At 42.0% G+C, this 25,776-nt stretch overlaps 1 protein-coding gene across 1 annotated transcript; it reads right to left on the minus strand.

Annotated features, from left to right (window-relative positions):
* Positions 1-18,691: 18,691 nt before the first annotated feature.
* LOC308504636 (ubiquitin-ribosomal protein eS31 fusion protein-like) lies at positions 18,692-19,179 on the minus strand. The gene has a single exon (XM_081065719.1). The coding sequence runs from the start codon at positions 19,165-19,167 to the stop codon at positions 18,715-18,717; it is 453 nt and encodes a 150-aa protein (XP_080921845.1). The 5' UTR covers positions 19,168-19,179; the 3' UTR covers positions 18,692-18,714.
* Between the last annotated feature and the right edge of the window lie 6,597 nt (positions 19,180-25,776).

Consider the following 25,776-nt stretch of genomic DNA (forward strand, 5'->3'; position numbering starts at 1 on the left):
GGTTTGGATGTTTTCTCATGAACAGTTTAAACTCTTGATTAAGTAGGATTATATATAACTGAGAAAAAATTCTTTACAACTTGTTTAAGATGACAATAAAATATTTTAAAAGTAAATATAGGAGGTAACATATTTGCAAACAAATGGAAAATGAAAATGCCTCAGCTCTTTTAAAAATTATAATTGGTTCTCTTAAGTAATTAAGGACAAGCAAAATTGGTGGAATAGGAAGCTCCAAGCCCCTGTACTCCCACAGAAATATCAAAAAATAAAACCAAACTTAAAGGAGCTTTCTGAACAAACTTAAAGGAGCTCTGAAAAACATTCAAAAGTTTATAGCAACCAAGCAAATGCCTAATCGAGAAAAATCCCAATTCAAAATAGTAGGAAAGTTTGTGATATTTTGCTCATGCTTGCCCCTGGTGCGGCTGCCATCTTGGTATTGAGCAGTCAGCAATCAGATTCCCAGTTCCTCCCATCAAACCAGAGGAGAGCAGACATTGTCGTGTCCATCTGTTTTAACCTGCCTGAGATGTACCTGAAGGACTGATGCAAGGTTCCCCTTTCACATAACTCAGAACCCAGGTGGAGAAAGCAGCAGGCACTGCTCGTAAAAGCCACAAGAGAGAGACTACAAACCCGGAGGTGCCTGGGGCAAGAGATTACAGATGGAGACGTACAACAGGCCATCTAAACACAGAGAAAATGTGGGGGTAAGATTCTTTGGGAAATTAGGATATCCAGAAGAAGCCATGTATATGGGGAAATTTAGAAAGCCATGTGCACACCGTGGGCAAGATTCATGCTTGGAAAAGTCCTGAGGTATTAAACTTTCACCTAAGGATAATTCCAAGGCTCAGAGCCAGCCTCACTAAGTAGTGAAGGAAGCACCCTGACACAGGGAGAGATAATTGCTCTCTCTCTCTCTCTCTCTCTCTCTCTCTCTCTCTCTGTCTCTCTCTCTCTCTCTCTCTCTGTCTCTCTCTCTCTCTCTCTCTCTCTCTCTCTCTCTCTCGTGTTTCAACTCCTAGCATTCAAAAAAATATCTATCATACATTAGCTCAACATGGGTGTATTAAGTCTGTTCAGGCTGCCATAACAGACTACAACAGACTGGGTGGCTTAAACAACAGAAATTTTCTCACAGTTCTGGACCCTGGAAGTTCAGCATCAAGGTGCCATCAGGTTGGTCATAGCCTGTTGATAGTGATATTACCGAGTAGAAATGCCTGAGGCACTCACCTGGGCTGTACTATTTGTGACAGCCCCATAGACATTTGTTCAACTGGAGCCAATGTTGTGGTTAGATCAGCCTTTGTGGATCTTATTATGATTGCAGGACGCACCTCAGCAACAATGTTCCCACCAGGGAACTTTGAAAAACTTTTATTACTCACAGATCCTGGAGGGTACACAAGATGCCAGGGGTCACACAGAAAGGGCACAGTGTCACACAGAAAGAGAGGACATGGACCTGGGGCTCTGCCTTTATTTGGGTCAATGGTGGGGTGCCTAGTGTTTCATGGGTTCACTCTTTATTAGTGAATTTAAAACATAAGAGCAGGAATTAGGGCATGGGAAGGGAAAAGCAAGTGTCACTCTGTTATCTAAGTCACCCAGGGCTTTCTAAAAGGGAAACTTCCTGGGTGGTGGCGGCCTCATTTCTTATCTAGTGGTTTTGCTGATAGCTGTGTCATACAGCTGGCTATATGCTTAGCCCAAATAGATGTCTTTGAAATTGATGCCTTAGCAATCAAAAGTTTAATGTCAGACATTAATATTACATATAGGATTGTTTCTGGGGAGACCTGTCTCCTCAGCTTGTACATACATGGCTGACTTCTCATTGTGTCTCACATGCCTCTTCTTGGTGTGCATATGAAGATACCTCTGATGTTTTGTCCTAGTCTTACTTCAGCTTAATTACCTCACTAAAGGCCCCGTCTCCAAATATATCCACTTTGGAGGTTACAGTTTCAACCGTTGAATTATGAGGGAACACAATCAGTCCCATAACATTCTGCCCTCTGTCCCTCCATAATTTATGCCCTCACATGTGAAATATATTCACCCCATCCTAACAGCTTCAGAGTCTTTACACATTACACCATTAATTCCAAGTGTCAAGTCTCATCTAAATCTAGTCTGGGTGACACTCAAGGTATGATTCATCTTGAGGCAAAATTTCTCTCCAGCTGTGAACCTGTGAAACCAGATAAGTTATGTGCCTTCAAAATACAATGATAGGATAGTCATAGAATAACATTCTCAATCCAAAAGGGAGAAATAGGAATGGTGAAAAAGATAATAGGTACTACTGTGTTTCCCCCAAAATAAGACCTAGCTGGACCATCAGCTCTAATGTGTCTTTTGGAGCAAAAATTAATCGAAGATCTGGTCTTATTTTAATACAATGTAATATAATATAATATAATGTAATACAATATAATATAATATAATATAATATAATATAATATAATATAATATAATATAATACCGGCTCTTATATTAATTTTTGCTCCAAAAGATTCATTAAAGCTGATGGTCTGGCTAGGTCTTATTTTCAGGAAAACATGGTAAGCAAGTCCCAAATCTAGCAAGGCAAGTTTTATTAGATCTTAAGGCTTGATGATAATCCTCTTTGGCTTCATGTTACTCTTTCTGGGCCTACTGGGTCTATAGCAGTGACCTCAGGACCCAAGGTGGTAACTGCACCCATGCAGCTCTTTGTGGCCGCCTTGCTCACATATGTCTTTGCAGTGGCAGCCTGGCCTGGGCTGAAGAGGTGGGCCCAGCCTCTGAAACCAAGGAGGAAATTCTTGCCCCATTGGCCTATGGTGGGAGTGAAAGTACTGATGACCTCTAAATTACCTTTAGGTCATTCTACCATTTTCTTGAAGGATAAAAAAAAATATGCCCACAACTAAATTGTCCCATCCTACAGAATTCTAGATGTCTAAAAACCTTTTTTGATTTCATCCTGTCTCTATTCCTCTTAGTCCAAACTGGCAGTGTTTCTGCTACCATATTTCCCTGAAAATAAGACCACATCTTATACCATATTTCCCCAAAAATAAGACCAAGTCTCATATTAATTTTTGCTCCCAGAGATGCATTAGGGTGTATTTTCAGGAGATGCCTTATTTTTTCATGTACAACAATCTACATTTATTCAGATACAGTCATGTCATCTTCTTCTGGAACATCATCATAGCATACTAAATGCATCCATCTAGCTCACGATCTTAACTCAGCTTATTTTCGGGGTAGCTCTTATTTTTGGGGAAACACTGTAATATAATCCCATCTCTACTCCTGGCTTCTGCTGACATGCTGATTAAATCTGTGATCCACACCCATTATCTTCCTATGATTTTCCATCCATATTATTGGTGTTTTCTCCAGAACATACTTTCCCACTTTTTACAATATGGATAGGCTGAGAATTTTCCAAATTTTAACATTCTGGTTCTTTTTTGCTTACCAATTCTTTCAATTTATCGTTCCTCTTGCATTATACTATAAGCAGTAAGGAGAAACCAGACTGTACCTGGCTTGGAAATATCCTCAACTAGATATTCAATTTCATCACTCACAAGTTCTACCTTCCAAAAAACACCAGAACACAGTTAAGCCAAGTTCTTTGTCACTTTATAACAAGGATCACCTTTCCTCCAGTGTCCAATAACATGTTCCTCATGTCTGTATGGGACCCTTCCAGAATCACCATTAATGTCCAACAATCTCTTCAAGGCAATCTAGGTTTTCTTCTAGTATGCACCTCAAAATTCTTCCAGCCTTCACTCATCACCCAGGCCCAAAGTCACTTCTACATTTTTTGGTATTTGTTACAGCAGCACCCCACTTCCTGGTACTAAATTTTGTATTAGTCTTCTTAGGTTTCCATGACAGATTACTGAACATCACGTGGCTGGAAAAACAGAAATTTATTTTCTCACAATGCTGGAGGCTAGAAGTCCAAGATCAAAGTGGCATCAGAGTTACTTTCTAATAAGACCTCTCTTCTTGGCTTGTAGATAGCCACTTTCTCACTGTGTCCTCATATGGCCTCTTCTCTGTGTACACATCAAGAGAGGGCTATCTATCGTATAGTGTCAGGTGGTTGCTGGACTTCTCATGGTGATCAATTCTTTAGGTATATAAATGTTGAATAACTATGGTGTACACCTGAAACTAATATAATATTGTATGTTAGCTATCTTTTAACAAAAATCTTTAAAAATTCTTTCTGAACAATACATCTAATGTTTTAAATAAAATTAACATTTTAAAATTTTAAAAAAGAGAGAAAGCTCTTTTCCTAAGAGAAGTCTCTCTTCCTATTTTTATAAGGACAGCAACCAATCAGATTAGGACCCCACCATTATAACTTCATTTAATATTAATTCCCTAAAAACTCTATTTCCAAATACAGTCACTTTGGAGGTTAAGGCTTTAACCATGAATTTTAAGGGGGGACACGATTCAGTCCATAACAATGATCTAAAGGAACAAAGACTTCAGTGATCACACATAACAAGCAATATGTTTTTGCAAGAATGCTTGAAAAAATTTCAAATAAATGGACTACTACAGCCTACAACAACAAAAAACAGCAAATCCTGGGGAAAGGGTGAATTTGATGTCCAGTTACCATATTATAATAGCACAATTTTATACAAAAAAACACAACATATGAAGAAAAAGGTAAATATGGTTCACTCAAAGGAACAAATTAATTGACAGAAACCACTAGTTCAGACATCAGAACTATTGAACAAAGACATTTTTTAAAATGTCTTAAATATGTTCAAAGAACTGAGGGAAAATTTGACCAAAAAACACTAAAAGAAATCTGGAAAATGATGTATGAACAAAATGAGAATAAAAACAGTAAGTATAAATTATCAAAAACAATCAAAGACAAATTATGTAGCTGAAAAATAACTGAAGTGAAAAATTCACATGAAGAATTCAAAAACATTGATGTCATCAAAATGGCGGCTTTGCCTCTGGAAATCTCCCATGGAATTTACAACTGATCAAACAACAATAACTCCACAAAGGACTCCCTGCACAGCAGACAGGCAAGACGAAGAGGCCCACTACTGAACTCACCTAAAGGTGGGAGAATTGCATGGGGGGGAGGGAAGGGAGAAGTGAGGAGATGGAACTGCATGGGCACAGGACGCAGACCTAGCTCAGTGCTCCGAGCTCGCTGCATCCCAGAAATACCACAGCTGCGGGAGAGGGAAGAACTCGGACTGCTAGGGCTCCGCTTATGGCCCACAGGGCTGAGGGGGCAGCATATAACACGGCTGAACCCAATGCTCACAGCAGAGACCATGGAGCAAAGACTGAGGGAAGAAGGCTGAAATCGGTGGTTTAAGCCCTCACTGCCGAGCAGAGAACGGAAGCCTTAGGCACGGAGACTAGCCGCCCCCTCCCTACCCTCCCAGAGCTCGCCCCGCCCCCACCTGCCCGGTGCTAGAAGCGGAACAGTAGCAGTGTCAGATCAAAGGACAGAATATTTACTGTTCTGAGAACTGTGGTCCGCAGACACAGATTCGCAGCCCAACTAGTTCCAGCAAAGGGGAGGGAGCTGTGGAAGCGGGACCGGCTGTGGTGGTGGTCGCCGCCATTGCTCTGGGCCACCTCTCACAACTCACCCCGCCCCTAGCCCCACCTATCTGGTCGGATCCCTGCAGGAGTAAACAGAACTGCGGAAACAAACGGGCTCTGAATCTGGTGCAGGAAGAGCTTTGGAACTTCAAAAGCTCTCCGCATACCCACACGGACACTGCGCCCTGTGACCCAGGCAAACTGTTAACAGAGGAGAAGCCCGTTGCCCAGGGAATCCCCCCATTGTGTGAGAAGCTGGAATAGTGCAGAGAAAATGTAACACTACAGTGTGAGAGAGAAAAAGGCTGCAGTCAGAGAGAAAATAAAACATCCCACCAATACGTACTGGAAAACAAAAGAAAGGCCTCTTCCTATCAACCTGTTGCAGAACCCATTCTTGTTGATGTCCAGGAAGAGAAATAATAAATCATTAACTGCCATGAATAACCAAGGCAACAAGACAGCTCAGAAAAAAAGTGAAAAGAGGGACTGGCCCAGTGACTCAGGCGGTTAAAGCAATATGTTCCTAACTCCAATGGCTACCGGTTCAATTTCCACATGGGCCAGTGGGCTCTCAACCACAAGGTTGCTGGTTCAATTCCCAGAGCCCCTGCAACTAGCAACAGCAACCGGACCTGGAGCTGAGCTGCACCCTCCACAACTAAGACTGAAAGGACAACAACTTGACTTGGAAAAAAGTCCTGGAAGTACACACTGTTCCCCAATAAAGTCCTGTTCCCCTTCCCCAATAAAATCTTAAAGAAAAAAAGAGGAGATTTTTATTTACAAAAAAAAAAGTGAAAAGACTCCAGAAAATAAACTTAAAGATATAGAAATATGTGATTTAAATGACAGAGAATTCAAGATTGTAGTCCTGAAAAATCTCAACGAGATGCAAAAAAAAAAAAAAAACAACCCACAGAAAGGCAGTTAAATTAACTCAGAAACACAATCAAAGAACATGAACATTTTACCAAAGAGATTGAAATTTTTAAAAAGAACCAAATACAATTTCTGGAGATTAAGAACTCAGTAGAGGAGGGATCAAATATATGGTGATGGAAGGAGAACTGACTCTGGGTGGTGAACACACAATGGGATTTATAGGTGATGTAATACAGAATTGTACACCTGAAATCTGTGGAATTTACTAACAATTGTCACCCCAATAAATTTAATAATAAAAAAAAGAACTCAGTAGAAGAAATTAAGAATGAAATGGCCAGCTAAAGTAGTAGAGTTGATCAGATCGAGGAAAGAATCAGTAACATCGAAGATAGAAACCAGGAAATTACACGGATGGAAGAAGAAAGAGATGTGAGACTTAAAAGCAATGAAAGAACTCTACAAGAACTTTCTGACTCCATCAGAAAGAGCAATATAAGAATAATGGGCATACCAGAAGGAGAAGAAAGAGGGAAGGGAACAGAGAGTATATTCAAACAAATAGTTGATGAGAACTTCCCAAACTTGTGGACAGAACTGGATCCTCGAATCCAACAAGCAAATAGAACACCTAATTACCTCAAACCCAACAGGCCTTCTCCAAGGCACATTGTATTGAAGCTGTCAAAAATCAACGACAAGGGAAGAATCCTCAAGGCAGCCAGGGAAAAGAAGACAGTAACCTACAAAGGAAAGCCCATTAGATTATCATCAGATTTCTCATCAGAAGCTCTACAAGCCAGGAGGGAGTGGAACCAAATATTCAAACTATTGAAAGAGAGAAATTATGAGCCAAGAATAATATATCCAGCAAAGATATCCTTTAGATATGAAGGAGGAATAAAGATCTTTCCAGACATACAGAAGCTGAGGGAATTTTCTACTACAGGACCTGCACTACAAGAAATACTAAAGGAGTATTTAAATACTATTTGATCACCATCAACAGGGACAATTTGTGGCAACCAAAACATAAAAAGGGGGCGAGTAAAGGCCTGAACTGGAATATGGGAATGGAGAAAATAAGCATGCTGAAGAAAATGGAATACTCTAAATATCAAACTTTCCTTTACATAAATTTAATGGTAACCACTCAACAAATATCCAGAACTGAAATATATGCTGCAATAAAAGAAGAAACAGAGAGAAACATCATAGAATACCACCACACAGAAATAACAGACAACAACAAAAAGGCAAAGAAACAATGGAGACTCAGCCTTACCAGAAAACTAAAGACAGAATGACAGGAAATCCTCACATATCAATAATCACCCTAAATGTAAATGGACTGAACTCACCAATAAAAAGGCACAGAGTAGCAGATTGGATCAAAAAACTAAACCCAACCATATGCTGCCTCCAAGAGACACATCTCAGCTACAAGGACAAGCATAGACTCAAAGTGAAAGGGTGGAAATTGACACTCTAAGCAAATGGTACCCAGAGAAAATCAGGTGTAGCCATAATGATTTCCGATGAAACAGACTTCAGGGTGAAAAAGATAACAAGAGACAAAGATGGACATTTCATAATGGTAAAAGGGACTATGCAACAAGAAGACATAATAGTCAACAACATTTATGCCCCCAATCAGGGAGCACCGAAATATACTAAGCAACTACCAACAGAACCAAAGGGAGAATTTGACCAAAACACAATTATACCAGGGGACCTAAATACATCATTGACAGCTATGGATAGATCATCCAAACAGAAAATAAATAACGAAATTGCAGCCCTAAATGACACATTAGATGAAATGGACATAATCGACATTTATAGAGCACTTTATCCTAAAATATTAGACTCTACATTTTATTCTAGTGTACATGGAACATTCTCAAGGATAGACCATATGTTGGGACGTAAAACTAGCCTAAGCAAATTTAAGAAGATTGAAATCATACCAAGCATATTCTCTGATCACAAGGCTTTGAAATTGGATATCAACTGTGAAAAGAAAGCAGGAAAAAACACAACTACATGGAGACTAAACAACATACTTTTAAAGAATGACCGGGTCAAAGAAGAAATTAGAGGAGAGATCAAAAGATACATAGAAAAAAGTGACAATGAAAATACATCCTACCAAAATTTCTGGGATACAGCAAAAGCAGTTTTAAGAGGGAAATTTATATCATTACAGGCCTATCTCAAGAAACAAGAAAAATCCCAAATACATAACCTCATGTTATACCTTAAAGAACTAGAAAGAGAAGAACAAGTGAAACCCAAGGTCAGCAGAAGAAAGGAAATAACAAAAATCAGAGCAGAACTAAATTAAATAGAGAAGAAAAAGACAATAGGAAAAAATAATGTGACAAAGATCTTTGAAAAGATTAACAAAATTGACAGACCCTTGACTAGACTCACTAAGATAAAAAGAGAGAAGACACTAATAAACAAAATCAGAAATGAAAAAGGAGAAGTTATCACGGACACCACAGAAATACAAAGGATCATGCAAGAATACTATGAAGGACTATATGCCACCAAATTCAATAACCTAGAAGAAATGGACAAGTTCTTAGAAACATATAGCCTTCCTAGGCTGAACCATGAAGTACTGGAAAATCTAAACAGACCAATCACCAGTAACGAAATTGAATCAGTCATCGAAAACCTTCCCAAAATCAAAAGTCCTGGACCAGATGGCTTCACTAGTGAATTCTACCAAACCTTCAAAGAGGATCTAATACCAATCCTGCTCAAACTCTTTCAAAAAATTGAAGAAGAGACAGTACTCCCTAACTCATTTTATGAGGCCAACATTACCCTGATACCAAAACCTGGTAGGGACAACACAAAAAAAGAAAACTACAGACCAATATCTCTGATGAATACAGATGCAAAAATCCTAAACAAAATTCAAGCAAATCAAATACAACAATACATTAAATAGATTATTCATCACGATGAAGTGAGGTTCATTCCCGGGGCACAAGGATGGTCCAACATCTGCAAATCCATCAATGTGATACATCACATAAACAAAATAAAGGACAAAAATCATATGATTATATCAATTGATGCAGAAAAAGCATTTGACAAGATACAACATCCATTTATGATTAAAACACTTAATAAAATAGGTGTAGAAGGAAAATGCGTTAACATCATAAAGGCCATATGTTGTGCCAGGTGTCAGGCAGGGTCTCAGCTCCCGCTCCCCAGATAAGAACGAAGGACACGGTGAGGCCAAACAGGAACACCCACGGAGCCATAGGTAGGGGAATCATATCACTATATTCTCGCCAGCGGCATCCGCCTCTCTGCAATCCGCTCTTGCTAGCCCCCATCCTTCTGCTAGCGTAGCCACAGCAGTTATATTAGTGGCCAATGGCTTACGGGTTACAGCTGACGGCCATCTAGCCACAGCTGATGGCCATCTGATCACAGTTGATGGCCATTTACTACCTGAGCCAGCACCTTTCTATGTGAGGCTGAGAGCCTGGAAACTGCTTTTTGGGGCTTTGTCCCCACACCATATATGACAAACCCCCAGCTAATCTCATAATTAACGGTGAAAAACTGAAGCCCTTTGCTCTACGTTCAGGAACATGACAGGGCTGTCCCCTATCACCTCTGCTTTTCAACATAGTGTTGGAAGTCCTCACCACAGCAATCAGGCAAGAGAAATAAAAGGCATCCAAACTGGGAATGAAGAAGTTAAATTGTCACTCTTTGCAGATGACATGGTGCTATATATAGAAAACCCTAAAGGCTCCACCAAAAAGCTATTAGAAACAATCAACAAATACAGTAAAGCTGCCGGCTACAAAATCAACGTACAAAAGTCCATTGCATTTCTATATACTAACAATGAAATCTCAGAAAAAGATATTAAAAAAATTCCTTTTGCAATTGCAGCAAAAACAATAAAATACCTAGGGAGGTTGGCTCGGTGGCTCAGGCAGTTGGAGCTTCATGCTCCTAACTCCGAAGGCTACCGGTTCGATTCCCACATGGGCCAGTGGGCTCTCAACCACAAGGATGCCAGTTCAATTCCTCCATTCCTGCAAGGGATGGTGGGCAGTTCCCCCTGCAACTAAGATTGATCACAGCATCTTGAGCTGAGCTGCCGCTGAGCTCCCGAACGGCTCAGTTGGTTGAAGCGCATGTCTTCTCAACTAGAAGGTTGCTGGTTCGATTCCTCGAATCCCACAAGGGATGGTGGGCTGCGCCCCCTGCAACTAGCAACAGCAACTGAAGCTGAACGGCACCCTCCACAACTAAGATTGAAAGGACAACAACTTGACTTGGAAAAAGGTCCAGGAAGTACACACTGTTCCCCAATAAAGTGCTGTTCCCCTACCCCAATAAAATCTTTCAAAAAAAAAAACAACCTAGGAATAAACTTAACCAATGATGAGAAAGACCTATATGCTGAAAACTATAAGACATTTTTAAAAGAAATTGAAGAAGACGCAAATAAATGGAAAGACATTTCGTGCTCATGGAAGTGAAGAATCAACATAGTTAAAATGGCCGTATTACCCAAAGCAATATACAGATTTAATGCAATCCCCATAAAAATTCCAATGGCATTTTTAAAAGAAATAGAACAAAAAATAATCAGATTTGTTTGGAACCACAAATGACCCCGAATAGCCAAAGCAATCTTAAGAAAAAAGAACAGTGCTGGAGGTATCACACTCCCTGACTTTAGTTTGTACTACAGGGCAAAAATAATCAAAACAGCATGGTACTGGCAGAAAAAAACAGACACATAGACCAATGGAATAGAATTGAGAACCCAGAAATAAAACCACAAAAATATGGACAGATAATTTTTGACAAATAAGCAAAAAACATACAATGAAGAAAAGACTGCCTCTTCAATAAATGGTGCTGGCAGAATTGGAAAAGCACGTGCAAATGAAACTGGACTGCTCTCTGCCACCATGTACCAAAATTAGTTCAAAATGGGTCAAAGACTTAAGCATGAGACCTAAAACAATAAACTGCATAGAAGAAAACATAGATACTAAACTTATGAACCTTGGGTTCAAAGAGCGTTTTATGAATTTGACTGCAAAGGCAATGGAAGTAAAAGCTAAAATAAACGAATGGGACTATATCAAACTTAAACGCTTCTGCACGGCAAAAGAAACCATCGACAAAATAAAGAGGCAACCAACTGAATGGGAGAAGATTTTTGCAAACAGTGCCTCTGATAAGGGTCTAATATCCCAAATATACAAGGAACTCATGAAACTCAACAACAAAAAAACCAACAACCCAATTGAAAAATGGGCAGAGGACCTGAAGAGACATTTCTCCAAAGAGGACTTACAAATGGCAAATAGACATATGAAAAAATGCTCAACATCCCTAATCATCAGAGAAATGCAAATAAAAACCACAATGAGATATCACCTCACCCCAGTCAGAATGGCTATCATCAAGAAGACAAATAGCAACAAGTGTTGGAGAGGCTGTGGAGAAAAAGGAACCCTCATACTCTGTTGGTGGGAAAGCAGACTGGTGCAGTCGCTATGGAAGGCAGTGTAGAGGTTCTTCAAAAAATTACAAATAGAATTACCATATGACCCAGCAATCCCTCTCCTGGGTATCTACCCAAAATATCTGAAAACATTTATCCATAAAGACACGTGTGCTCCAATGTTCATTGAAGCTTTGTTTACGGTGGCCAAGACATGGAAACAACCAAAATGTCCTTCGATAGATGAATGGATAAAGAAGTTGTGGTATATATACACAATGGAATACTATTCAGCGGTAAGAAAAGTTGATATAGGAACACTTGTGACAACATGGATGGATCTTGTGAGTATAATGCTAAGCGAAATAAGTCAGACAGAAAAAGCAGAGAACCCTATGATTTCACTAATATGTGGTATATAAACCAAAAACAACAAAAGAACAAGACAAACAAATGAGAAACAAAAACTCATAGACACAGACAATAGTTTAGTGGTTACCAAAGTGTAAGGGGGGAGGGGGGAGGGAGATGAGGGTAAGGGGGATCAAATATATGGTGATGGAAGGAGAACTGGCTCTGGGTGGTGAACACACAATGGGATTTATAGATGATGTAATACAGAATTGTACACCTGAAATCTATGTAACTACTAACAATTGTCACCCCAATAAACTTTAATTTTTTAAAAAAGTGAATAAACAGGTTTTATAACCAAAAAAAGTTATACTGTTTCATATCTCTAATAATTCACAGTTAATTAAAGATTTCCAATATTAAACTAAAAACAAGATTCTTCAGCCTAGATTTTTTTTAAATTTTTTTTTTTTAAGATTTTATTGGGGAAAGGGAACAGGACTTTATTGGGGAGTAGGGTGTATGTACTTCCAGGACTTCTTTCCAAGTCAAGTTGTTGTCCTTTCAATTTTAGTTGTGAAGGGTGCCATTCAGCTTCAAGTTGTCCTTTCAGTCTTAGTTGTGGAGGGCGCAGCTCAACTCCAGGTCCAGTTGCCGTTGTTAGTTGTAGGGGGCACAGCCCACCATCCCTTGTGGGAGTCAAACCAGCAACCTTGTGGTTGAAAGGACACATTCCAACCAACTGAGCCATCCGGGAGTTCAGAGGCAGCTCAGCTCAAGGTGCCGGGTTCAATTTTATTTGCACGGGGCGCTGCCCCCAATCCCTTGCGGGAGTCAAGGAATCGGGAGTCAAGGAATCGAACTGGCAACCTTGTGGTTGAGAGGATGTACTCCAACCAACAGAGCCATTCGGGAGGCAACTCAGCTCAAGGTGCCGTGTTCCATCTTAGTTGCACGGGGCGGAGCCCACCATCCCTGGAGTCGGTACTCCAGGAGTGGAATCTGCAACCTTGTGGTTGAGAGCCCACTGGCCCATGTGGGAATTGAACCGGCAGCCTCGGAGTTAGGAGCATGGAGCTCTAACCGCCTGAGCCACGGGGCCAGTCTGAGCCTAGATTTTTTTTTTTTTCTTCCTTACTTCCTAGCTTTCCAGTTTAACAGAACTTAAGGAAACTTCTCATTTCTCTTTTATTCGTTATTGTAGATATTACCTCATACTGTTGCCTACAATGTGTCTCAGCTTGCAGTTTACCCACTGGCCTACAAGACAACAACATCCTCATCTGGATGTGCTCGTCTACCCGGACCCTTAGACAGACCTCTGGACAAACCCTAGCTGCTGGTCTCTCCCTACTACGCCCTCCTCAGCCTGAAGCAGCCAGAGCGGTTGTTGCCCTTATTCCCTAACAGCAGATAGGGTTTTGTCTTCAGAGCGGGGATTGAGACAGGATAGTTAGCATGTCCCTAGGTGATGGGGGGGGGGGTGGTCCCGGGTGGAATAACAAAAGACAGCCATATCCTAAAACTCCACGTTTTGAAATCACTTCTTCTCTCCAGGACAAAATGTAACAAGGCCTTGAGGTTAATCATAAGATTCCTGTTGGCCTAACAAACAGAGCAGATCTGATAGATAAAGAGTGGGTTACTTTGCTAATTCCTTCAGGATGGGCAAGCAGAACAAACGTGGTGGACGAACTTCATTAGAAGGTGCCAGTTCCCTTCTTCAAACAGTTCCCTTTTTCAAATAGCTCCCATTCCCCAAACAGGCAAGGAAAGGTATAAAAGTAAGAGTTTTTGCCTCATGTAGTCACACAGCAACCTAGCAGTCTGTCCCCTCCAATCTTTCCTTAGGGAAAGATGACCCTGTGGGATTGTCCCTCATTGGGGTTGAGTTTATGCTACTCTAAGTCTCCATGTTTGGTCCTTGTAAGCAGGGTCTGCAGTCAAAGACAGGTAAGATTTCTCACGGGAGAAACAACCTAAGCCAGACAAGACACCCCTAGGACCCCCATGAGCTAATGTAAAGTTAGGAGGTAGCTGTGCCCCTCCTTCTGAGATGCTGCTGACGCATGCTTCAACTATTGTCCTTTACCCTCAGGAACAATAGCATCTTGCCCCTCCTGTTTGGCTCATGGGATAATCTTAATCTTATCTTGTGAGACTTGCTCCCCCCAGGGATTGTATGTACCACACCTTGGTCGTTTGGGGGATGATATGCATCGGTTGCTTTGGGACGATTATGGGATTATGGGATAAGGATTATTGTGTGGTGTAAGAGTTTCGCAGACCCTGCCCCTAATCATGTGATCTCTATTGTGAAAAATCAATAAATACCCACGGTGACCCGATTCCGGGCTCCAGTCCTTTGAGGCTGTGAGTCCCTTGGTGCTCTGTGATTTAACTACATTTGAGTCTCTGTCTCTTTATGAGAGTTTAACCCTCGCCGCCTCCCTCGCCTTCCCACGGCTTGTGTTGTGTAGGACGCAACAGCCTCAGTCACCCATTCCAGACTCCCTCTGGCTTGGAAGCTCTGACTCTTTGCTTTCAATAAACTATCCTCTTTTTAAAAGTCTTTGCCTCTCCTGGGTCCGTGTTTCCATTCTTCGGTCTTAGGAGACATGATCCCGGCCCACACCCAGAAACTGCCGGCAGATCCAACATCATCTACATCATTTGGGGATTCACAGGAAGATATTCCTCCATCATTATCCGTCTCACACATGTGGGGCCATAGTCCTGTCCCTACTAGTAAATAACTTGTTTTGCAAACCTCAATCCAACATATATAATACATTTTATATGCTCTTTACAATATATGACAGACTCAGAGCTTATGAAGACAATAATCAGCAGGAGCAAGTTCCTCCCCTCCCCCACCTCCCCAAAGCTATAGTCAAAAGGCCAGAAAAGGAGGGGACGGCCTTTGGACAGAAGTCCTCCATCCTCCCAGAATATCGGCATTTTGGATAAACCTGCTTTTCTTTAAAAAAAAAAAAAGAAAAGAAAAGAAAAAGCCAGAAAAAGGAAAGCCTTGCAAGACAAAAACTTTAGACAATATTTAACAGAAACCTCTTACTCCAGCTAGATAGTATAAAAAAAAACTGTGGCCACACTAGCAAAATCCAGACTTCTACCCTCTTAAAATTATAACAAGTTATTCTAAATCACCCCTGAAACCAGAGGCCAACCGAGTCCGGGCTCGTGCTGCCTGTGCCGCTCAGCCAATAGACCAACACAGGAGTTGGGTCATAGAATAAGCATTTATTATCAGAGCACCGGTGGTGTGAGAAAGCAGCGGGTTAACACCTCCAAAAACTACCTTAACATTCTCAGACTGGCTTGGGGTTTTTAAGAGAAAATTTGGGTGTTCCTCTAGAGCAGGGGTGTCAAAACTGCAGCCCGTGGGCCAACTGCGGTCCGCAATCCATTGTTAATTGGCCTGCAGCAAATTCCAAAAATGTATTTAGTTTACTTAAATAAACCAGGTGAGGCAATATGTACTTCACCTTGAGTGAGTGCCTGGCTGTTTGTGTATTTTTCCGTATATGGCCCTTGGTGAAAAACGTTGAAAAAAGTTTGGACATGACAATGTGACTCTGTTACTGGAGATTGGGCCCTTCTCCGCGTGGTGTCTAAGTTCTTGGCGTCTCGAGCAAAGAATTGAATGAGACACAGAAACACAGTGGTGAAAGAGCAGTTTATTAGAAGTGAAAATACACCCCAAAGAGGTAGGAGCAGGCCAGAGTACAAGAGGACAGCTCAAGGGCCCCAACAAACAGGGCCTTGGTGGTTTTATTTTTTCTCTAGGATGGGCTACTCCTCTCCAGGTATGGGCCATTTGATTGGCACCATACCTGATTGCCTTGTGATTGACAAGAGGCTATTGCCTCATTTTTTTAGACTGTGCATGTTCCTTCCCAGAGTTCAGTCTGTTATAATGATATTAATGAACTTCCGGGCATATGTATGATATTATAATGATGGTATAATGAGGCCCAGGTGAAATGAAAGTCATTGTGACCTTTACTGCACAGGTGTGAGTGACCAGTCTAATCTAGTTAGGTAGTCAGTGTCTTCGAGTGTCCTCATAGTGGTTAATAGTTATGGCAGATAAGGGAAAAGTTTGGGTGTAGAGGGGAGGTTTTTGGGAGATCTCTGGGCGGTTGCTCTCCATAGGCCGTGTCGAACATGCAGGAATGTCTGGAGACCCCCATTCCTATCTTTAACTGCCTGCCGCATTTCCCCTGAGAGGCGTGACCCCCATAAATCTGTGGGAAGTTGAGGGACAGGAGGTCTCTTCTTCTGTATCTGTTTCCTGCTGAATGTGGCCGTTGTCCCTGCCTATCGGGGATCCATGGAACTCTCGCCCTATATCTTAGATGAGAGAAAGGGGTCTCAGTATCTGCCTGGAAGACCCTGTTGGCCTCCTTTGTCGGGGTGCACTGGAAGCTTTGCTGGGCCATCATTTGTATCCTGATGGCTCCTAGACGAGGAGAGATAGATTTTGGTTAATAGATTAAAAGCGCTGGCCCAAGGAGCAGGACTCAGAGCTACTGACACAGGGTGGAAGTCCATTTTAGCTTCATGGGGCTCTCACTAGTTACTCAGGTGGCATTGTTTACCCAGGAATTGGATCTGGAAAGGCCTGGAGAGAATGGTGGGCTACACTGATTACAATCAACAAGCTTAAGTCACAGGCTTCTAAGTAGTGTAAGAGTAGGTTAGCATAAGAAAGGAAGCCATTTTCTGGATGACCTTAACAGGGTGTGGACCAGATGTCCTGTTTGAAAAGAGCTTATCTTGTTAACTGCCGACTGGGTGGGGTACAAGCCAGCTTATCTTGTCAAATCCCCAGAATGTGGTACAAGCCCATGATATGTATACTCTTTGAAGCTATGGAAAATTACTGGATGCTTTAAAGATGCTATATAAACCCTTGGCTTTGAGTGCTCGGGGTCCTTGTTGAAACCCGCTGCGTCGGGCAGATACTTGGACCCCGGCTAGCTGGAAATAAACCTCGCTGTGTGACTTGCATTATCGCGTGTGTCCTCTGTCCAATTGAGGGGAGGTCGATTCTAGACCTTAACAGTAGTTATCTGAAGCAGGGGGTGAGAGACACTCCATGATCTGGGCTAGGAGCGATCTCCAGTTTAAGACCAAGAAACTGATTTAAAAGTGATTAAAACCAGGGCCTAGGAGCTAAGAAACTAGGGAAAAGGAGACTTAAAATTCCTACAGTGAGGGGGCTCTCCCGTATCAGCTCCCCTTCATGGTCATCAACCCAGGAACAGTGATGACAATAACCTGGAAAGAATGCTGGTGAAGTAGGAATATTTTTCCGTGAGTCCCCAAAAGATGTAAATGATGTTGGATCTGCTGGCATTTTCTGGGTGCGGGCCGGGATCGTGTCTCATGAAGAACGAACACAGGGACCAGGGAGAGGCAAAAAGTTGTAAAGGAAGATAGTTAATTAGAGGCAGGAGAAGAGGTTGCGGCTCCCGAGGGGGAGGGGCTCCCAAATGGGGGGTGCCGTGACTGAGGCAAAAGCTCTTACTTTTATACCTTTCCTTGACTGCTTGGGGAAGGGGGCTGGAGCCTTCTAATGAAATTTATCAGTTTTTTTCCTGTTTGCCCATGCTGAAGGGATTAATGAACCAACCCATTCCTATCTATCAGATCTGCTCCTTTGTCCGGCCAGAGGGGATTTGAGATTATCTATTAACCTCAAGGCGTATTCTCCTGTCCCTGTCCTGGAATGAAGGAGACATTCCCGGCCTGGAGTTTCAGGATATGGCTGCTTTTTGTTTATTCCACCAGGGACCCCCCTGTCTACCTAAGGACATGCTAACTATCCTGTCTCACTAGGCCATAAAGATTGTGATCAGTAAGCATGGGGGTATTGTGATCAGTAAGTAAGCATGACTTTCAGGGTAATTATCTAAAACAGGAAACTGGGACAAGGGACATTCCAACAAACCGCAGGGAGGGGGGTTGATCATTTGTTAAGCTCTAGGGAAGGGAGAGGTGAGGCCAGGGTCATTGCAAAGCCTCTTTTGTGGGGGTCCCAGCTGGGCCCTGCTTCACCCCCACCCCTACGCACTAGGATGGTGTCAGAGAAGACTGAGTACAGAGCATGGGTTTATTTCTTTCTAAAATATTTTCTTTTAAAATTTATTCTTACAAATTTTATTGTTTTGATACTATTATAAATGGGATGGTAGGCAGAAAGAATAGGGCCATTGGAGAGAGGGGAGAAGAATGGAAGAGGAGAGGAGAGACAAAAAAGGAGATCATTCTTTTTTTTTGTTGTTGTTAGTTCATGTCTTTTATTAACCCATATACAATTACTTGTCTTCTGGTTTGTTGAAGCAATAGGTCAGACAACATTTGCCACAATAATGTCTGTCAAAGTGGCTGGCCATAAAAACGCCAGCACCACGTTCATCTGAAGGGCACTCCCGACGAAGGCGGCTGATTTTGCCATTCTCATCCACCTTATAGTATTTCAGGACAGCCAGCTTAACCTTCTTTCTCTTATGCTTGTTCTTCTTGGGAGTGGTGTAAGACTTCTTCTTCCTTTTCTTAGCACCACCACGAAGTCTCAACACAAGATGAATGTTGTAGTCAGACAAAGTGCGGCCATCTTCCAGTTGCTTGCAAGCAAAGATCAGTCTTTGCTGATCAGGAGGAATTCCTTCCTTATCCTGGATCTTGGCCTTTACATTTTCTATTGTATCCGAGGGTTCCACCTCGAGGGTGATGGTCTTCCCGGTGAGGGTTTTCACGAAAATCTGCATCTTGACGGCGATTCCACCGCAGATGGCGGATCGGAAAGCGGAGATCATTCTTAAGAAAATGTACAGCCACCAGACCAGCCAGAGGTAGATTTTGGTGACTCAGGATGCTATCTTGTCCCTCAAGGTGAACTTCAGCTAATTGTAACAGATTATAGTACTATTAGCATTGTGGGAATGGAAAACCTCCACCCTCTGTGTCACCAGGATAGTTCTAACAAGGGCCAAGTAAGAACAAGAGAATCACCCCTTCTGATTGGGAGTAATCAGCCAGGACCCACCTAGGAATGCCTATAACACCACCCCTAAATTTCGAATATTTAACACCCTCTTTGGAGGGGAATAAATTTTTGAGCCTCTTTGTTTTTCGATACGGTTGCTCTTCTCCTGGCCTGCCCACTCCTTTTTGGGAGTGTACTTTTGTAAGGGTGTGTTGGGAGCGCCTAGAAGAGCAGTTGCCACATTTCAGTCTCTTCCTAAAAGTCAACGGACATTTACCCCTGGGCAGGGCCCTGCATCCCTGCGGGCACTCGTGATGTGAGTGGGGAACAAATTCCTGGCACACAGGTTCAGATAGAGTGAGTAACACAGCTTTATTTGGGAACCAATGTCCCTCCAGAGGTCAATGCTCCGGTAAGCGCAGAAGGTTATACCGAATAGAATAGAATTTCATAACAAACCAAGTTCCAGAGTCATTTGAGATGGAGAAGATTCCTGGTCGGGTGCAAGGAAGAACTTCAGCGAGTCCCGGTATCGCGGCTTGCATCCCGCAGAGGACTCTGTCGGATCACACAGGGGAATGTCCCGGATGATCGTTCTGGAGTGTCTCCCTCAGAGCCTCGCACAGGGTCTTAGCCAGAGCACCCAGTCAGACCACTCATGGCATTGCTCTGGAGTTCTGCTTTTATCATCTTTTCCTAGGGCTTGTTTATCTCTTAGATGATAACCAGTAGTTGTCTGCCAGGAGTTGTTTACCTCTTAGGTAATAGCCAGAAGTCTTTTTGGTGAAGGTGTTTATCACTCAATTTTGTCATGCTCAATTTCACACAAAAACGTTTTTTACTTCACTCTTATCAGGCTCACATATGCGGCCATAGTTCTGTCCCTATTAATAAACAACATGCTTTGCAAACCTCAATCCACATGTATAATACATTTTATATGCTCTATACAGGGTGAAATTTGGGAATCACTAACACAGTTAGACTTAGGTCGTTTATAGTTTGACTCACCACGTATCTTGCTCTCTAGCCTTCTGTAATTAGACTTAGTTTGCACTTAGATTCATCCTGATAGTCATCTTTTTTGTTTCTCCCCTTGCTGATTAAGAACTCTGTTTTGTTGCTTTTCTCATGGCTGCCCGTACCTCATTAATCCATTTAATTAGCAGAATCCTAACCTGGAAAGGGCAACTTCTTAAGCCTCATGTCCAGACACAGGAATCCAATATGCAACTGCCTTGCAGTTTTTACTGGCGACGCATAACGTCCCAGTCCATTGTGGCTGAGTCTGGAGTCCAGAGATAACATTATCTTCAAACAGACCAGACCCCAGGAAGCAAAGTCTGCCTCAGACCTGCCAGCCTGACTCCCCCTTCCTTTGTTCTTCTTGTGTACTTATTAAGGACGGAAAAGGGGCTACAAGTTAAACCTGACAAGCTGAGGAAACTGAAAACAACCACATAAGATGGCGTGAACATAAAAGAATTCATAACTAAGGTGGGCCATGGTGGGAAGTCACATCTTTAGCCTGAAGCTTCCTTCATAAAGTCAATCTTCACCTTAAGTGAGCCTGTCTATTGTCTTTTTGCCCCTAAGATGAGATCCTTGGAATGTCAGTAATCCCTTTTTCCAGACCACAGCAGGAAACTACAGAATCTACTCATTATTATTCTTGTCCCTGGATTAACATCTCTATGTGAACTACTAACTGTCCTATACCTATGTGAAAGAAATACCTGTCTCTCTAATTTACTTTTTTTTTGAGTAGTTAAACTAAACTTTATTTTAACATTAAAGATACCTTCCTTCATTTTCTTCAGTTACTCCAAAGAACAAAACCTCTCGCTTAATTAGAATGTACATTTTACCATAAATATTCCAAAACCATCCATTTCAACTTTGGAATTTTAATCTTGCCTGATATTATGACACAGGGTAAACCTTGATCAGTGGCCAAATTCCTCACTTGCTGTTCATCCATTTTTCTTGATCTTGTACTCTGATTCCATACATTCCAGAATATTCAACGGATTTGAAATAAGAGGAAAACATACCTTCCAAGATAAAGGGAAATTTCTTGCTCATTGTTTGCCTGAAATCTTGCCTTGTGTTCATTTTATTAAACAAACCATATGCTCCAAACATGCCCACAAATTCAGCAACTAAAACTCCTTTAAAGATCTTCTTTGCCAGTGGTTCCATACTACGGACCATCCTGAGCCGCGTACACAACTCTCCAATTTACTTTTATCCAAATCCCAGTGATTTCCCTGCTTTGCTTGTTCCCATTCTCTTAACCTACCACCAATGAATTTCATGTAACCTTCCTCCTTTAATTCTATGTATAAAAAATAAGCTGCAAACCACCATTTTGTGGAGCAATTTCTCAATCCGTTGAGATTTTGTTTCCTGGCAATTGTCATCAGTTTGGCTCAAATAAACTCATAAGCTTTCTGTTAGGCTGGATGTTTTTTTGGTCGACACTATAAAACCTTCTAACCAATCTAGGAACAGAAAGATGGCCTTTGGACAGGAGTCCGCCGTTTTACCAGAATGAGTGCATTCTGAATAAACCTGCTTTTCTTTCCACCAACCAGTCTCTCGATTTTTATCTTTTTCAAGCGGCAGGCAGCAGGACCTTAGCACGGCATCAACTCTTCTTTTCTTTTAATAAATCCTCCACTTGCTTGGTTTATTCAGTGCGTCCTTGAATTCTTTCCTATGATGTCCACCAAGAACCCGTTTCTGGCAAGTTTTGTGTGTTTTTTTTTTTGATAATTTGTCATTACTGTAGAGAACTGCTACTAACTTTTGTATGTTAATTTTGTCTATCCTGCAACTTTACTGAATTCATTGATTAGATCGTGTTCTTCTTTATGTTACAAGGGGTTTTTTTTTTGTTTTTTTTTTAGGTTCTTTCATTTATGCTTTCCTATTTCAATAACTTCCTCTAACCAGTCTTTAACGGTAGATCTTCTAGTGACAAATTATTTTAGTTTCCATTGTCTGAAAATGTCTTTGTTCTCTGTTAATTACTGATGGATAGGGAATTTGCAGTTGGAGGTTTCTTTTGGTTTTGGTTTTGTTTTGTTTTGTTTTTTTCAGCTCTTAACAAAATATTGTGTCACTTATTTCTGGTCTCCATTATTTTAAATGATAAATCTATTCTCATATGATTTGCATGATGTTCTAGAGGTAATGCAATATTTATCACTGGCACAATATCTATATAATATATTTATATTTTTTGGCTTTTGTTTTCAGAAGTTTAGTTATGAATGTAATCTTGGTTTGGATTTCTTTGGATTAATCCCGTTTGGGATTTGCTCAGCTTCATAGCTTCATGAATATCTAGATTTGTGTCTTTCAGTAAAGTTGGAAAGTTTTAAAACTTTTTTTTTTTTTAATTTTTATCGTGGAATATTGGGAACAGGGTATTTTTCCAGGACCCATCAGCTCCATGTCAAGTTGTTATTTTAATGTAATTGTGGAGGGCACAGCTCACTGGCCCATGTGGGACTCGAACCGGTGACCGTGGTGTTATGAGCACGGCGCTCATAACTGAGCCACTGAGCCAACTGTCTGCCCCCATATTTCTTGATATACTCTTTCAGCTCCACTCTATTTCACTTTCAAGATACAATGAGAGGGATTGACCTTCGGGATCATTGGTTCTGAGAACTGGCTGTGACTAATGTAGAAGAGCTGACCCTACAGAGCAGGATCTGCCTCAGCAGGGCTCTGGTGTTTGCCCAGTCCGCCCCTTGGGTGTGCCATTCTTGGAGGCAGCTGGGTGATGTGCCAGCTCATTTTCAAGCTCCAGTACCACTTTGGAGGGGATCCACCTGGCCAAGTTCAGCCGCAGACCGTGTCCTACCTGGAGCCACCCAGCAGGAACCACAAAAAAATTCACAGATGGCTGTCACCTGTGCCATTTGTGGAAGTGCCTCAAGGGGCCAAGTCATGAACCAAGGCTGGCTGCCACTAGTGCTGGGCTTAGGGCTGCTCAGCCAGAGGTACCGGACACGCTCAAGCCAGATGATGCTTGTCTGGGTTCTGCAAACCTTTGAGAGACCCTAGGAAAGTCTGCAGCATGAACTAAGGCAGGCAGTTTGTAGGAAAAATCCACTGGAATCAGCTTGGGTGTGCCAGAAAGTTGGGTGGGGTGGCATCTTGAGTCACTGGGGGGTGTGGGGAATGAGGGGCATTAGACAGTTTGATGGAGACTGAGATATGGCTTTTGCATGCCAGGAAGGGGGAGGGCTCAATAAAGAAACAATGGCCTCCACCAGCTCCTCTGTCTGGGAAACCAGCTGCTCCCCACACCCCGGCCTTGCCCCAAGCCAGACAACTCAGTTCCCTCTGTATGTCCCTGCCTCCTTCTCAGCTGCTGCCCCAGCATTGGAGCCGAGTCAGTGTTTCCTTCAGTAAGTAAGTCTGTGTGCAGTCCCTTTAAGAGGAGCTCCTGGGACTCCAGCCACCCTACGTCTCACTCAGTCACAATCTCTGCTGGTTTTTACAACCAGGAATTATGGGGACTTCTCTCCCTGGCACTGAAACACTGGATTTCGGTGGGGCTGGGTCCCCTTGCTTCTCTAGTGCAACCTCTGCAGCCAAGATACCTCTCCTAATTTTTAATGGTCACACATGGATGTGGGATGAACCCATTCTGCATCTCTGTCCCTCTGTGGGGACAGAGCCAGGAGTGCAGTTTCCAGGCTCTCGGCCTCACGTGGAAAGATGCTGGCTCAGGTAGTAAATGGCCATCAACTGTGATTGGATGGCCATCAGCTGTAGCTAGTTGGCCGTCAGCTGTAACCAGTGAGCCATTGGCCACTAATATAACTGCTGTGGCTACATTAGCAGAAAAACGGGGGCTAGCAAGAAGATGGTGGCTGCCAAGCGCAGATTGCAGTTAGCACGGGGGAGTACGGGTTGCAGATTGCATGACAGTGTTTATTACTTTCACTTATTTAAGGACAGTATTAGGAATCTCAAATTACTGTGTTTCTTGGGGAGAAAGAATCTGGTATTCAGAGAATAAGAAAACAAAGAGGGGTATGTGGTTGTCATGCAGGGTGTCATGCGGGGTCTCTGGTCCTGCTCCCCACATAAGAACGCAGGACATGATGAGGCCAAAAAGGAACACCCACGGAGCCACAGATAGGGGAGTCATACCACTATAGTCTCGCTGGCAGCTGGGTTGGAGACACAGAAAGCAGGAGCCACACTATCTGCAACCTGCTGTTCGCTTCTTTGCAATCTGCAACCCGCACTCCGCTGTGCTAACTGCAATCCGTGCTTGCCAGCCCAGCCACGATCTTCTTGCTAGCCCCCATTTTCTGCTAGCGTAGCTATGGCAGTTATATTAATGGCCAATGGCTCACTGGTTACAGCTGACGGCCAACCAATCAATTTGATGGCCATTTACTACCTGAGCCAGCACCTTTCCACGTGAGGCCGAGAGTCTGGAAACTGCACTCCTGGCTCTGTCCCCACACCCTCCTACTAATCTCGAGGTGGCTTCTTCTGCATGTCCTTAGTTTTAGGGATTCGGTTCATCAAGATCTTAGGTGATTCTCAATGATGGTTGTTCTGTAGTTCAGTTGTAATTTTGATGTGGTTGTGAAAGAAGGTAAGCACAGCATTTACCTACTCTGCCATCTTGACTGGAACTTATTTTGTTATGTTTAACATTTATGTTTGTATTTTGATGTAGCGTTAGTTTTTGTATATTGAGAAATATAGGTCAAGATTCTATTATGTGTGTGTATTTATGACAATCCACTTTTCCCAGAACAATTTTGGGATAAAGATTATCCTTTTCCCATTGAGGTCCTTTGCATCATTTGAAAGAATCAATTGAAAATATCCATGTGGGTCAATTTCTGGATTCTCTGTCTTAATGATATATTTGTTATCTTTATGCCAATTTCATAGTCTTATTATAATTTTATAAGTCTTGAAATCAGGTTAAGTCCTCCAACTTTCTACTTCTCTGAAAATTTATTTGGCTCTTAAATCCTTTGCGTTTCCATATCAAATTTAGAATTAACTTGCTCATGTCTATGAAAAAAATCCTGCTGGGATTTTGACTGTAATTACATTGAATCTATAGATCAATTGGGGAGAACTGTCAGCTTTACAATATTGAGTCTTTGAATCCGTGAACACTACTATGAACTAAATTATTCCCTCAAAATTTGTATGTTGAGGCCTTAGCCCCCATGTGACCATAATTACCTTCATAAAGGTAATTAAGGTTAAATGAGATCATAAGGATGGGGCCCTAGTTAAATAGAACTGGTATCCTGACAAAAAGAGGCAGAAACACCAGGAGTGCGCATGCACAGAGAAGAGATCATATGAGGACACAATGAAAATGTGACCA

This window comes from Rhinolophus hipposideros (genome assembly GCF_964194185.1).
Source record: "Rhinolophus hipposideros genome assembly, chromosome: 11".
In the NCBI taxonomy this organism is placed as follows: Eukaryota; Metazoa; Chordata; class Mammalia; order Chiroptera; family Rhinolophidae; genus Rhinolophus; species Rhinolophus hipposideros.